This window comes from Tachypleus tridentatus, chromosome 1, assembly GCF_004210375.1.
Source record: "Tachypleus tridentatus isolate NWPU-2018 chromosome 1, ASM421037v1, whole genome shotgun sequence".
Lineage (NCBI taxonomy): Eukaryota > Metazoa > Arthropoda > Merostomata > Xiphosura > Limulidae > Tachypleus > Tachypleus tridentatus.
In genome coordinates this window covers 85,867,932-85,884,192 of record NC_134825.1, presented here as the reverse complement: position 1 = coordinate 85,884,192, position 16,261 = coordinate 85,867,932, and the positions used below count along the sequence as shown (strand labels likewise).

At 33.4% G+C, this 16,261-nt stretch overlaps 1 protein-coding gene across 2 annotated transcripts in view; it reads right to left on the bottom strand.

The window, feature by feature from the left end:
* The window catches only part of LOC143254401 (cyclic AMP-dependent transcription factor ATF-3-like), a 99,088-nt gene that overhangs the window by 54,331 nt on the left and 28,496 nt on the right, over positions 1 to 16,261 (bottom strand). For both annotated transcript variants that reach the window (XR_013030183.1, XM_076509510.1), the window contains exon 2: positions 1,928 to 2,509. Coding sequence is in view for 1 of the 2 variants with exons in the window: in XM_076509510.1 (XP_076365625.1) it covers positions 1,928 to 2,329 (402 nt within the window). In the remaining variant the exon portion in view is untranslated. The remainder of the gene's footprint in view (positions 1 to 1,927; positions 2,510 to 16,261) is intronic.

Here is a 16,261-nt window from a genome sequence, read left to right as displayed (position 1 = left end):
CATGCCGGGTCCAGTGTAAAAGTAATTATGATCTTCGGTCTTCAAAAAGAAGACAAAAAGTCCGTATGTTCATATCTAGCGATTATTCAGATCAGAATTTGTAATAACACCATTTAAAACAAATCCTAAACACTATACTTGGTATTGCATTATATTGAATAGGTATAACCCAAGTGCTTTAGTAATAATTACATTTTTATTGTTTTTATTGCCTCAAAGAAAATAAACGCAAGTTAATCTTGTACGAGATTACATATTATATCAAAAAATCACTTTTGGGAATTCTTTAAGTAGCAATCTAATATATTTTCTCGTGTCTATACATCACATACGTATGTATGTATGTAAATTTACGTATGTATAATTTTATAAAGCTAAAGACTGAGGATGAAGTTTTTGGAACTCAGGAAAAAACAAGCGCATGTTAATATTGCAGATCCATTTATCTGGAATGAAAGAGTGACTCAAAAGCACATTTACCTATCCATGTGACATCGATAAAGAGGAGGTTAGAAGCTCAAGGTTATAGCACGTTTAGATAACGTTATCTTTTATCCTTCTCCCCTAGAAAAAGGTCAAGGTAGAACACACTGCTGACTGGGAGACTGTTTGTCTACGAAATTTACTTTATGTAGTCTTATTAAATAGATTACACAGAACAGCTAAAAAAGACAGAAGAAAAAGACGAAACAATAGCTCAGTATATTTATTACATCTTCCAGAAAATCGAAAAATTTAAATAAGAAAACTTCTCTTCTTAATAGGTAGATAGGAGTTATTTGTTTTTGTTTGTTTTTGAATTTCGCACAAAGCTACTCGATGGCTATCTGTGCTAGCCGTCCCTAATTTAGCAGTGTAAGACTAGAGGGAAGGCAGATAGTCATCACCACCCACCGTCAACTCTTGGGCTACTCTTTTACCAACGAATAGTGGGATTGACCGTAACACTATAACGCCCCCACGGCTGAAAGGGCGAGCATGTTTGGCGCGACGGGGATGCGAACCCGCGACCCTCAGATTACGAGTCGCACGCCTTAACGCGCTTGGCCCTACCGGGCCAGATAGGAGTTAAGATAAACGAATAGGTAAGAGGCATGATGAACAGTGTACACATATAATACTCGTTCACTCTGCTACTGATCTCAATAACTCCTGGGTGAATCACTCACTCAGTTGAGAAGCACTGATCAGATGTCACGTAAAAGTCGTAGTGGACTAGATAAAATGGAAATTGTTATATGTATACGAAAATAACACTCTTGGAGCAAACAGATTTTAGAAAGGTTAATAAAAAATAAGACTTCAATGCTCGAAGAAGAATCTTGAAAACTAAACTTAAACTATAGAATCTTTGCTTGTTTAAAAAATCTAGCGCAAACAACAGTGTGCGCTTAGCCATCTCTGATACACTAGTAGGAAGGTAGCTAATCAAAAACATCCACCGCTAACTGTTGCGTTACTCTTATTTGCCCGAATTTCTTGGTAACTGTCATAGCGTACCTGTGATCCTAAAGTTCGGAAGTCGTTCTTCATTCATCATCCGTGCACGTTAACCATTAGGCCAGTCCCAACCATAACAGATACCAAGTTTTAATACTGTTCTTGTTTATAATGATTTTTAACGCAAAGATACACAGTGGGCTGTGGGCTGGGTTTCAGGATTTTACTTCGTAAACTTTACCGCCAACCCACCGGAAGACTTTACAGTGCTACTGTTTTACTTTGTGGTATTTTCAGTAAACCTATGAAGAATGTTTAAGACTAATATCAAATGTTTAATACACAGTAGTCAAATGAATTTTAATATGGGATTGAAGTAACAATCCTTTTACTAAATCTATAAGGATTAAAGCCTTGAAGTAACTAGCATGAAACAGTTAGCAAAGATGACTCTACTCTTAATTTAGTTGCAATACTGTAAACTTGCCTTTTCCTGGCGTGGTTCTCGATATTCCACCACAAGATGATTCTTGCCTTGGATATTTCTCTTTGTCTGTATGGCCATTTTTAACCCTTCTTTAACAAGTAGCGACATGGTAGCTTGGACACTGGGCGGTCGGCTCAGAACTGGGGACGGGATGCTGCAGGAACTGGTGGAAGGAGAACTCGGACTTACGATGGACTGAGGGGACGAAGTTAGAAAGTAAGAACATGTCGGATCAGGCATATCAATTAACGTGGTGAGGACCTCAGGGGTGTGAGGTCTTACTCCGTTTTCTTTAAAATAATTTTGACTGTCCATCGAAGGGTATGTAGTCCCAAACGGGCCACAAGGATCGTACATAGGGCATTCAGAGGAGATGGGCGAAATGGCATCATAGCCGTACATGATGGCTTCAGCTTACATGGACAGAAAGGTGAAATCTAAGTTAACTACAACGACGATATGTACGAAAGGTCCAGCCGTTGGGTTATACTTTTACAACTGCACGTTTTCTAGCTTCTTGACCAAATTTCATCTCGTTAAATATCATTAGTCACTGCTTAAAAATCCAACAAGCGTCATTATCTGAAAAAAAACACACCAGAAAATCTGTTAACCGCTTGACCTAACATTATCTACTTGAATTTGTTAGAGCAATAAACAACGACATAATCGTCGTAATCTCTTTATATAACTCTGATAAAGGTATCGATAAGCGTGATTTCATCATCAGGTTTTTACCACAATACTCTTTAGGGTTGTAACACAAGAGATGTTACAGCTATAATATTGAAACCAAGGTACCTCCGAGTTAAAAACGAGGGTTAGTGAACCATGTTATCAACTATGATCGAGACTGTATGGTAAGGTGATCGATGGCATACATAATGAAACATCGCTAAAATGTTTAGTATATTCTAAACAAATATGAAATTTCAAGATGGCTTAGAAATGCACTTATACCTCGTGTATGAAATGTATTATCATGTGTATGTTGTGCACTTATACCTCGTGTATGAGATGTATTATCATGTGTATGTTGTGCACTTATACCTCGTGTATGAGATGTATTATCATGTGTATGTTGTGCACTTATACCTCGTGTATGAGATGTATTATCATGTGTATGTTGTGCACTTATACCCGTGTATGAGATGTATTATCATGTGTATGTTGTGCACTTATACCTCGTGTATGAGATGTATTATCATGTGTATGTTGTGCACTTATACCTCGTGTATGAGATGTATTATCATGTGTATGTTGTGCACTTATACCTCGTGTATGAGATGTATTATCATGTGTATGTTGTTATAAATAAACATGCACATCCTAATAAAAGGAAAGCAGATTCTTCACCAAAACATAGTTCAACAACAGTTTCTTATGTTCAAAATACAAATAATGTAAAATATTAAATATTTTGTTTCTTGTGAACGTACAGAGATTCAACTATCAGTTCTTTTGATAAATGCGCTTGCAATATTTTTGTCTCATTGGATGTGGATTTCGAATACAAGTAGTTAGTTGTTGGTTACATATTTTGAATTGGTGCCAAGCGATAAAAACAAATAAACTTAAACTTTGATACTAAAGGGACGGTTTTACAAGTTGAGAAAAAGAGAAATAATTATTAACTCGAATGGCCTTACTAGTACTAGTTTTTCGTTTAACCTTCTTGGCTCATTTGGTATAGATTTACCGATTCTCCTCGTCCCAATTGGCAAGAATTTCAAATCTCAGAAAGTTCTTGGGTAACATCTCTTGAAATACTGCGCTCATATTAAATAGTGTGTTACAGGAAACCAATGTTGTCGTAAGTGATAGACCTCAAGCCCACTAACAATAATATTCGACAATTGATTATGGTGCATGCCAAATAACTGTATATCATACAGCATTGCTTTAAATTCAACCTTTTTAAACCTCTCCCAAAAACCATGTACCCTACCAAGCAGAAAACGCGCGTTTGTGTAATAGTCGTTATTCTCTCGATTTCTGGTTTATTCATTTATTTGTTCAATTTCGCTTAAATCTATTCGAAGGCTAAATGCTCTAGTTTTATCTAAATTAAAAGCGATAAGCTAGGAAGAAGGCGGGTAGTTAACTACTTGCCGTCAAAATTTGGGTTAAGCTTAATATAAATGGTATTGACTGTAACGTTATAACTCCCGTACGATTGAAAGGGTGAACATGTATAGCGATGGGAGTTAAAACAATAAACCGCAGAAGTAATCACTGGAGTTTGAGATATATTTTACAGAGAATTTAGTACGTTATGTTAAAACGCTTTTGCAGCTTTATCACGCCGTTTGTCCCTCGCTGGGGTGGTGGTAAGTTTTACAAAATTAAATAGGTTTTTCAGCATTAGGCGTTAAAGATTCTTCAGTCTTTATTATAAATACAGTTTGGGAATTTATACCTTAATAATCATATGGCCTATTTTTCATTATTTCCATATGAATCTGTTATTGAATGATTAAAAAAACGTATTTATTAGACATACGTACGAATAACGCACTTTCGCCACAAAGGCGAAAACTCATGCATTTCAAATCCTGGTTTTGCGATATTTTTTTTTTACGTTTTCGAGCTTTGTTGATTTGGAATATACGAGAAAAATACACAAAGAAATGGAAACGTCGAGAGAAACTGCAGAAAATGGGGTATACAGCGGTAAAGTTATAATACAGCTGCGGTGTTTTTGTACCACTCACTACTGGCGGAGACCACATATTATATCATCTTATGCATTTATCTCAACGTCAAGAAATGACCAAAAAATGAGAAGATAGATTACTAATTTCCAATGTAAAATATATAGGGGCCCCACGTGGTAATTACTTGAATAAATTATAATATGGATGGTAATTTACATTTGTTTATGTGTGTGTGTAATACATAGAGACCTTGCAACCAACAAAGTCATGCCCTCCACCTCAAGCCATTAGAAGAATAACACGTTCATTGCATTAACGTTAAAAAGTTTCATAATTGAAGAGTAGTAAGATCACAACTTAATATGCATAATATTTATCAGCAAATACGAAAACAACGCAATCTTCAAGACCTTCATAATATCATCACATGATATACAGCTTGCTTACTATAGAATATGAAAACAACGCAATCTTCAAGACCTTCATAATATCATCATCTGATATACAGCTTGCTTACTATAGAATATGAAAACAACGCAATCTTCAAGACCTTCATAATATCATCATCTGATATACAGCTTGCTTACTATAGAATATGAAAACAACGCAATCTTCAAGACCTTCATAATATCATCATCTGATATACAGCTTGCTTACTATAGAATATGAAAACAACGCAATCTTCAAGCCCTTCATAATATCACCATTTGATATCTGTAATGCTTACCACAAACTATGGAAATAACATAATCTTCAAGGTAAAGTTAAGAAGTACATGTAATATGTTTATCTGCTTCAGTAGCTTCATCAAATCAACGTTTGAAAGTTTCACTTAGATTAAGCAGTCTTTAACTAATTACTCGACAGAGCAATAAATACTTGGCAGAAGTTCTGAAAATTTGGAATATGTTGTTTCTATATGTTGATTATTTCGTGACGCTTTTACCAAGGAAGCTTCAAACTGCACAAATTTTCTAAAGAGTTCCTCTTCCAATACTTGCTACTATAATTAGAAGTGACTTAACTTGAATTTGAAAATTTGAGCCCACATCGGTTTTGTTGTGTAAACGTTACTGAATTATAGCAGCAATTTAGGTATGAATGATAAAAATTGTGAAGTTAAGCCAGAACAATGGACGAATTCATAAAATATTGTTTCCATTGGCTTTCCTTTCGAATCTTAATCGGAATGTTTCTGTTCAGTAGCAGACATTTTTCATTTATGTTGTCCTATAGTTTCAGTTTTAGTATATAATAAGTAGAAAAGGACGTTTAGTGGCATTTCGATTGATTGCATCAAATGTTTCTTTTGTCTAAGCAGCTGTTAAAAAAAATTCGAACAATGCGTTGTTATTTGTAAAAAAACCGAATTTATATATTTTTGTTTGTGTGTTTTTAAATGTCACGTAAAGCTACACGAGGGGTATCTACGCTAGCCATCCCTAATTTAGCATTGTACGACTAGAAGGAAGGGAGCAAGTTATTACCACCCACCGCTAACTCTAGAGCTACTCTTTCACCAACGAATAGTGGGATTCACCGAATTTCATAACGCCCCTATGGCTAAAAGGGCGAGTTTGTTTGGTATGACTGCGATTCGAGCCACAGACCCTCAGATTTCGAGTTGAGCACTCTAACCACCTGGCCAATATATATTTTTCAGCATTTTATTTTAAAGTAATATATACATGTTAACATAATTCATATATATGTGCGATAAGTTCTTAAGAAAAATATTAATTTTTATGCCGAAAACGATTTTTCTTGCCTCAATACCTTTGTCATACCTTTTGACACTATAAACCGTTACATACTGCCGAGCCAAAATAAACGAACAGGAATGAAGCTTTGTAGTTTAAACTTTTTAATATTTGTTGCCGTAAAATGCGGTCTCTATGGAGATAAAGACTAGAAAACAATCTATTTTGGAGGAAAACTGAACTTGAGAAACGACTGTACGGATATAGATGGTTTAACATATTTAAACAAATGATACAAACTTCCGACGAACTTCAAATATCAGTTCCACACCAGCGTGAAAACGAAAATACTTTATCAGCATTTCCATGCAATGATGGTGTCACAAACCTTGAACCATCCATGCAGCGTTGACTTTATGGTTCTGCCTATCCTCAAGACGTAATTTCTACGTCTCCCACAATAGCATCAGGAAATAAATAATTCCATGCTGCACATTTATAAAGAAGGTCATCACTAAGTTCGATATGAGCTTTGTCCAAAAATTCCAAAAAATATAACGCTGTTAACTAAAAATTCCAACCTTCCAGTGATTTTCCACATATAGTGGTGTGAGGTTTCGAAAGGACACACGGGTATTCACATAAAATTTGTTTACCATAAAGAATTCCTAAAAGCATTCCGTTTGCAGTTGATTCCACCAGTGCAATTTGTACAGTTCAGCCAAATGGGGAGAAAAGTATTGAAAGCGAAGGAGGAACTTGCTTATAGAGTCGGCTGTCTCATGATACAAAGCTACAATATTATTATCTAATATACGTAATGCTTATCATAAAATACGTTCAATCACGTCTTAATATCATCTTGTTTGCACATTCATTTCCAACATGAGGAGTTGGGCAATCATTATAAATGCTCTCTAAACGAATACTGGACTAACAATCATTGGAGTTAGAAGAAGATAAGTGCCTAACTTTAAAGAGCCACCAAATTTTTTGGGTGTATTGTTATTTGTGACAGACGATATTGTCAAGGAACAGCGCAATGAGCAACAACCGTTTGTCACAGACAGGTGGGAGAGCTCTCTGGTCAATAATAAAATTATTGTAGTTTCTCACTCAGAGATTCTCTATTAATGAAAACACCTGTCCATCATCAAGCTCTTTGTCACCTCAGAACTGTGTATACAGTTATTTGAACCTAGTAATAACTAGGGTTGGAGTATGGTGAGCTGATGAAATTGAATTATGTCAAGGCAGTCTGTAAGAAGTATCTTTGAGATACGGGCTTCTCTTTAGTCAGGATCTTTGCGTGCTGAGTTTGCGGTATACTTCTCTATAACAAAATTACTTCTGACTTCTTTTAACTCCATCTTGGTGAGCAATATGATGTGCTTCTGTATTTCGAATAATCGAATTTGTTCCAGACTTTTACTCGCTGGATTTTTCCACATAACTTAGATGATTAGTGAGTAAGCCTATATCTTTATTTGTGTAACTTGTATATAGAGATTTCATTGGATTTCCCAGTTTCAGACTTTTTCCGTGATAAGTTACTCTGCCGTCTGGAATTTTTGACAAAATGATTTCTGATGTTTTTTATCACGTTCTACTCATACTGAAGTAAAAATATACTTGTGTGACTTTCGAAGATCGAGGTACTACAAGATTTTATCAGGCTTGTATATAACAAACTTTATACAAAGAACTTGCGATTCCTTCTGTCACAGAAGAATTCAATTCATAGTGTACGTACTCTTAGATTCTCCAACATAAAAAAAATTACTTTTCTTTTGAACTATAATAATGATTCTCCAATAGGAAGATTCACTTTAAAATTCTACATTAAACTCACTTTACCACAATTTTAGAAGTTTTATTTAAATACTAATTTTGTTGATAATAATAACAATAAATGCATAAAAATTATTGTATATTATTTAATAGGAAAGAAAAATAATTTCTCCATTGATAATAGGATTTTTTAAAAAATGTTATAAAATAAGGTCCTATTATTTTTTAACTTGGCGAAGGACTATTTTATAAAAAAAATCATTTTGGTGCGATATAAAGCAGTTATTCATTTATTTCTTTAAAGAAATTGGACACATGTGCCAACTAATTTTTATTTTCTATAAGAGGCCCACTTGTGATGAAACGTTGTTCGGAATTTCCCTTTATAATGTTGAAACATCATGTAAGGTTTCATCCAAATCGAACTTAACCTGTGGGAAGAGTTATGCGGGCAAACGGACATTGACCTCTTATATATATAAATGAATTGAAAACTATTTTTTTATAGGTCCAGCACTTATCTCCAGTAAAGAAACTAATACATCACAAACAGCCTGTTGATAAATGCAGTGCAAAAACAGAGTTTATTAAGATTATAAGCGATTGAACATACTTGGTTACAATCAAGATTTGGGATTATATGTTTTATATGGTTATATGTTACACATGTTTTACGTGTGTGTCTGTTTTCTTGTAGCAAAGCCACATGAGGCTATCTGTTGAGTCTAGCGAGGGGAATCGAACCCACTGATTTTAGCGTTTTAAATCCGTAGACTTACCACTATACCAGCGACGAGCATGTTTTACCTTAAACTTTTAAACACCTTAAAGTAATGTAATTAAATAGAAGACATATGCCAAGTTGATACAACTTTGCCTTCTACTAATATTAAAAACTGCTTTTGGAAACTATGACATATTTAGAAGTTCTCAGAGGTTGTTTCAATCTTAAAGAAGTTCATTTGATGCTAACACTTTCAATATGCAACTGAACAATATACATTACTACTCATAGCATAATGTTCATTTGTCACCTGGAAAAAAACAAACAAACCTAGTTTGTAGATATGAGGCTATATAAACGTATCTGTATAATATTTGTGAAAATTTTAAATGATTTGAGAAATATTGTTTAATATTAGTTTCCAATTTGTGATGTTACATACTACATTAAAATGACCAAAAGATGGCGCTAAAATCTGTACGATCATCCTGAACGTGTAAATGACAGTTGCTGCAAGAAGAAACACACTTGAATCTAATATACGCTTCTGTACTTGAAACATTGGACTTTTCGTAGTAGGTTTCGAGTGTTTACAAATATCCGACAAGGAAGAAGTTTTTGTTTCTCTCTGCTTTTCGTGATATTTAATAATTCACTGACTGAACCTGGAAAAACTTATAGTAATAAAAAGTGAATGTTAAATTACCTTTGACCAGCTTACAAGATTCATAAGAATTTTACTTAATTTGTTAATAATACTGGGCTCTGTTATGTGGTTTATAGGTTATTATTCTTGTTATGGTGATCTTATATTCAGAATTTAAAAATAACCAAAGTTTTAAACTTAATGTATGAAGGAAATAACAAAATAATGGCGCAACGTATATTGTTATTGATAAGTGCGTGTGTGTGTGTTTTCTTATAGTAAGCTATCTACTCAGTCCACCGAAGGGAATCGAACCCCTGATTTTAGCGTTGTAAATCCTTAGACATACCGCTGTACTAGCAGGGGGCGTATTGATAAGTAAATGGGTGAAATGTTTGTAAAATTATATAGGAAAAAAATATAAAGTTTATGTTTTCTAATGGGCATTGTTGATACATATGTAGCAGTTGGACATTGAAAAAAACAATATGTTGTTGTGATAAGCACATTTTGTGAAACTGAACTTTTGTTGTGAGAACAAGTGACTTTTTATACATAAATACCATTCAGTCATTGCGGGCAATCAAACCTCAAGGTTTGTGTTGTGATCCCGTAAGCCTACTACCGACCCATTGAAAAATGGATACAGGTTTTGTTTTTTAAATAAATTGTTTTAGAAGCTTAACTTATTTTACAAGTTAACACTTTTTATTGAAGTAGTTGTGATGGTGTTAACGAATTTGAACTCATTAAGGTTTGTAATATTCTGTTCCTTTGAGAATTTCTTTGAATTCCATACCCAAATGGAAAAAAGTGTAATTTGCGCATATCCACTTCTAATATTGAAGTGATGGATAAAGAAAAGACAGCTAGTGCATAACATCAACCGCCAACTTTTGTTTACTGCTTTCTAACCGACAATATAGAACGAGTTCTAGAGTAAGTGGCCATGAACTTTATCCTTCATATTGACCGTCCAAATACGTTAACATATAGGCCATACTTGTCCTCTTCTATCAAGGAATAAGTATAGAATGGAAGTGTTACGTTAAGTTTGTCAACATTTGTGAAACACTTCATACTTGTTAGGAACTATGATATCATAGCGCCCTCTATAACACTACGAAACTAGAAATCCACAAAGACACGTATTTAACTTTGGGGATGAGCCAAACAGTTAAAAATATCTATAAATGAATTTGTAATGTGTAATTTATTGGGAGGGGAAGAAAACGTTAACTAAAGAAAGGGCTAAGATGTAGTTGTTTGGCATCTTGAAGTTTATTAGTAGCAAAAAAGTCTAATTGTGTTATATATTTCACTGTATATATAAAGCTAGTATGAAATTTAGTTGTTTCACTACATAATTAAATATTTCTTAAGCCACTGTACCGAGTTATGAATACAAACATAAACTTTAAAAAATTCATATCATATATATTATCTCCTATTGACATGCAGCATAGTTCATTAAACTATGATAAAAGTTCTCATGCATATGACATTCCTTATCATCATTTCACAGCGAATTTGATAATGATAACACAATGGCCGACTTTTGAGCGCGTTTAAAATACTTTATCTGAATATGATATGGGCACAATAGTAGTCATGAGGTTTAACAATACAACTTTGCTTAAGTTTAGGTAATGTGTTTTAAAATGCCTTCTTATCGTTTATCGAACTTTGATGTTTTATATTTTGGGTGATTTATTTGTTGTTGTTGTCTTTTTTAATTCTAAGAACGACTATAAAGAAATATGATCAGAACGAGTGAAAAATAACATGAACACATTATAAATTTAATACATTTCACCAAGTTGACCATACAGGACATGTAAAATGAAAAAGAGGTATTAAGCTTACCCTTGGCATGGCCAGATGGTTAAGGCGCTAGACTCGTAATTTGATGGTCGGAGGTTCAAATCCCCGTCACACTAAACATGCTCGATTTTTCATTCGTGGGGTGTTATAATATGACGGTCAATAATGTGTGTACCTCAAGAGTTGGCGGTGGGGTTTCTTATAGTCTTACGCTTATTTAATAGCTTTGCGCGAAAATTCAGAATAAACTAAGCTTACCAAGTATCTTATTGAAAAGCTACATATCCACAAGTTCAGCAATTTTTAGTGAAAATGCGAATTTTAAAACAAAATTACAAAGTATTAATCTTGATAACTTATAGCATTAACAAGACTAGTTTAAAAATTAATAAATATGTAATTAATATTGCTATAAAACACATATGTAACACATGCAAAAACAACAAGCTAATATTGTGGTGTAATTTTGAAAAACCGTTTAAGCATTTCGAAAAAGAAACTGCCTTAAGATATAAAAATGCATAAGCTAAGATACGCTTTACGGTTGTGCATGAACACATTTAAACATTGAACAAAGATGTAACAATATGAATGTTATCACTGCCTCATTGTCTTCCTAGTTAAATTAAAAGTAACGGTCACTTTTATTGTCAAGGATATTATTTTACATTCTAGAGATTTGTACACTTTTACCACTTGCGCATTCAACAGTTGGAGAAGGGATAATGCGTCATGTGCTACTACCGGATTGTGTAACAACAAAGACAATTTTTCAGCTGATACCTTAACTGGCATGCAGCTTTAAGGCAAAGATAACCTTCTGTAACACGCGAAAAGAGGCTGTTTTTTTAATTTAGTTAAAGTGACAACGAACGAGGTTGAACTTGTTTGTTTCACGATATCATGCAAAGTCACATAAAGGTTAATCTTCCCATAGCCGTTTCTAATTTTAAATCGATAGATTAGAAGGAAGATAGAGGGTTAACATTGCACACCGCCAACTCTTTGGCTGTTTTGTCTGGTTGAATAGCGAGATTTAACCGATCCTAAAGTTCTGAGTACATTTTTGCTACAACGAGTTTCGAATCGTTTTTCCTCTAATTGACAGTCTGAGCACGTTTATCATCAGACACACTCGGTCCTGAACTTATTCGAATGGATACCAAGAAATTATTTACCTAATAATACCTAGATTTACGTATATACAATATAATCTCCGAAATAAAACTCGCTAGATGAATAACACCACAAAGTAAGAACAAGGATAATCTATTTTATATTAGAACCTGATTTGATTTAAAGGTTTATGTTTATATTACAAAAATATTCGACACTTCAAAAGAAGTTTTTTACTATCTGAAATTTCTTATTGGTTAATTTTTAAATCATTATCAGGAATATGTATAACATTTTTGTACATCTTTATTATGATATAATAATGATATATAAAAAGTAAAAACAACCTTATTTTGATATATACTAGTTGGCGCTAACTCATAATTCATCACATTTCAACAAATTCAACTGCGACGCGTATAGTAAAGAAGTAAGATCTACTGAACTCTAGATATGCGGATAATGTCTCGTCCGGAAACTGAGCGCCACCTATCAATGACCGATCTGTCAGGTCAACAAGGTGTGTGCAGTGACGTCTAAAGACGTCAGCAATTCCAGTTTAGCTGCACAGGCGCTTAACCTGAGTTTCATTTACGTCATGTAATTATATTCAATGCTATTTCTAACAACTATTATCCTATTTATAAGTAATAGTAGGAGTTTTTGCTGTATACGTGGGCGAATTTAACCCTATAATTAAAGTTTGTTTACGTTATGACAGCAGTTTAACTACGCATGTGCACAATAATACGCTAAAGGTAAAACCAAAGTAATTTAAAAACACTTGATTATTGACTTTATAATTCTTTCTAATTTAACATTAGTAAATAATTCACTGTTTTCTTTTTAACTATTTATTTATTCTATACTTTAACGCTTGTGATTATCACCAATAACACTACAAACAAAATAAAACACTGAAACACTACAAATCGAGCTAGAGCTGAGTTTCCACATACCATTGTAACTTATAACAGTCATAAAAATAAATACACAAACATTTTAAATAAATATAAAATTCAATTAGTATTTAAGCCCAATAAAATAACCAGTATTAACCCCAACTTAGCCTATAGGCGTATTATGATATTGTTAACGCTAAATACAGAAAGTATTGAAAGGTAACCCAGTACGGGAAAACATTTTCAGAGCATAAATGTTGCAGTATGGACTGATTCAGACATTCCTAGCGCATAAAAATTACTTGGTATTTTTATATTAATATTCCATAGGTGGGCTAAATCAACCAGATCTGTTTTTTCTGTTAATGCTGGGACAGTTTTTGTAATGAGGGAACTTGAAATCGTTGAACAAAATTGTAATCCCTGCGGAACAAAAACCACCATGTATTTATCTAGCTAAGTAAAAACAAAACGCTTGAATCATAGATCACATGTAGACTTATCTTCCTCTTTATAATATTTCTTTGTTGTTCTTGCTTTTTGCCCCGAATGTTAACGAAATGTTGACCCCAGTGATTGAAGAGCAGGCGATTTTTCATTCTGGCAAATGGTAGGTCACTTATGCTTCTAATTAACCATGACACTTTTATCTTCTTTCCAGGAGGCAGGCAGACTGTACCCGGGAAGAGATGTTTTGGAAAGAATGGCGGTTGGTGTAGGTCTAAATACATGTATAAAAAATCCATTACTACAAGATACTGAAACCGGACTGGACTTCACACACTGGAGAACTGAAATAGCTCAACAAAACTTGATTTCTTTAGTTAAAAACTCGGCAGGCAAAGTTAGTAAGATTTATTAATACGCTCTTCTTTAACACTACTTTCAAGACGCATCAGTATCCTCGTATTTCACCTTCTTCCATTGCGGTAAAATTGTTATTTTCTCATTTACATGTAACATATGTGATTTGGAGCTTAAAATATGTTAAAGATTCAAATATTTTTAAATAATATATTATTCTTTAATAAGAAACAGCAGAAACTGCTATAATTTCAAGAGTAAAGTGGCTAAAGATAACTGGATAACTCTTTTACATTTTTTTTTCTCTCGGATTGACGCTTCTTTACATGCTATCCCAGTGCATTGATGTTTTTTTACATGTTATCCTAGTAGATTTTTTAACTCGCAAAAACATTCATGTGGCGATTTCTCTGCTATTTGTTAAGTTCAATTGCTCATAGGTATAAAGAACATTTGAAACTGAAAACGAAATTCGTGGACTTTAAGATAAAGATTACAAGCATTTAAGAATAATATAAATTTTCTAGAAATAATTTTGTAAACTTATAGGAGGACATTTTGGATAGTATATTATTTTGAAGAGATTACGTTTTATATCTTTAATGCAAGCTTATTGATATGAAATAAACAAATGGTATTTTTCTATGAGTAGTTTGCAGATGTGCAAGAGGAGGTCTACATCTTCGGTTATGACAAACGTGTCCAGACTATATTGTTAATATACAGGAATATTTGTCACAGATAATCCTTTTTATTTGAGTGACAACTCATGTCGACCTTGACAAGGTGTGGCTAGTGTGCTTGGTTTGTGAATCTAAAGTTTCGGGGTTTGCGGTCATTTGCCCTATAAACATGTACCTCTTTTGTGGTCATAGGTGCGTCATAAGAATGACAGTCAAATCTTAATTTCACCACACAAAAGTAGACTAACAGTTGGTGGTAGGTGGTGTTGATTAGCTGCCTTCACTCTAGTATAACAATTCAAACTAAGGGACGTCCACGCGTGGATATCCCTTTGTGTAAGAATTCTAAAACAAAGAAACATTAATCTTAAATCAACGTTATTTGTCTGTGGTGTACATGATATATGCATATATATATTAATTTGAAATCCTGAAAATTATCCTTATGACATGATTTTCATAAAATATACCATAATCAATGAAAGCCCGCGTTAATAATCCAGAACTTTAGCAAAATCCGAAAAACTAATTAAATTTTCTGTCACATTTTCTGTGTTATGATTCATAAATAATAAATAAATTTTCGTACGAAGTACATCACTATTGTGTTAGTTCATTCTAAAGTAATTTATTTATTTATTTTTGTTTTTGTTTTTCTCACTGAAAGAGGGAGCTACATTTACATTAAAAGTGTACAAGAAAAACCGGAACCTATTACGTCATGAAACGTCAGGCTAACGTATGAAAGATGTCAGCGTAGTATGCGTAGGCGCAAATTGTCTCTTTGACGTCAACACTGACCCTTACGTAAAATGACGATTGGTGACGTACGTTTTAAATTAAGATAAAGCTGTGTTTCAGGATGTAGTAATATTTTAATATAGCTTGGCAGGTAACACCCTATTAATTTTTTGAAACTTGGATATCTTCTTGGGAAGTTACGGCATTTAAAATGTTATTCGAAACAAGAAAAGGTTCAATGCAATGTTGAACTTCTTGAAGCTCATTTGAAATATTTACAAAATAATTTGATAATATATTCATCAATTATTAGAGTTAAAATACCATATTATATACACTTTTTGTCCGAGTTGTTTATCTATAGCTAACGGTGATTATGTTACGCGCACCATTAGGGGAAGTATTGTAAAGTAAGTTCTTTAGTCTGGAAATAATTTTAAACTTACAACAACTCGTTTTGTTGAGTCTTCTGTTGAATAGCAAATATTAAAATATGTTGAATGTTAAGTACATATTCTTTATTTATATTCTTAAACTCCATGTTTTAACTGATTTACTGTAGTACGTAGTAAGTTTGGAATATTTTGGTAATAGCTGTAGTGAGTTTATGTGTGTAACAAATAACACTTTGTAACAAAAGTTTTATTATTTCTTGTTCTGTGCAAAAAGTGTTATTTCTTAATTGCTTATGCCTAAAGTAAATGGAAAAGACCTATTTTTTTCTTCAAACTTTGCTTTAGTGACCT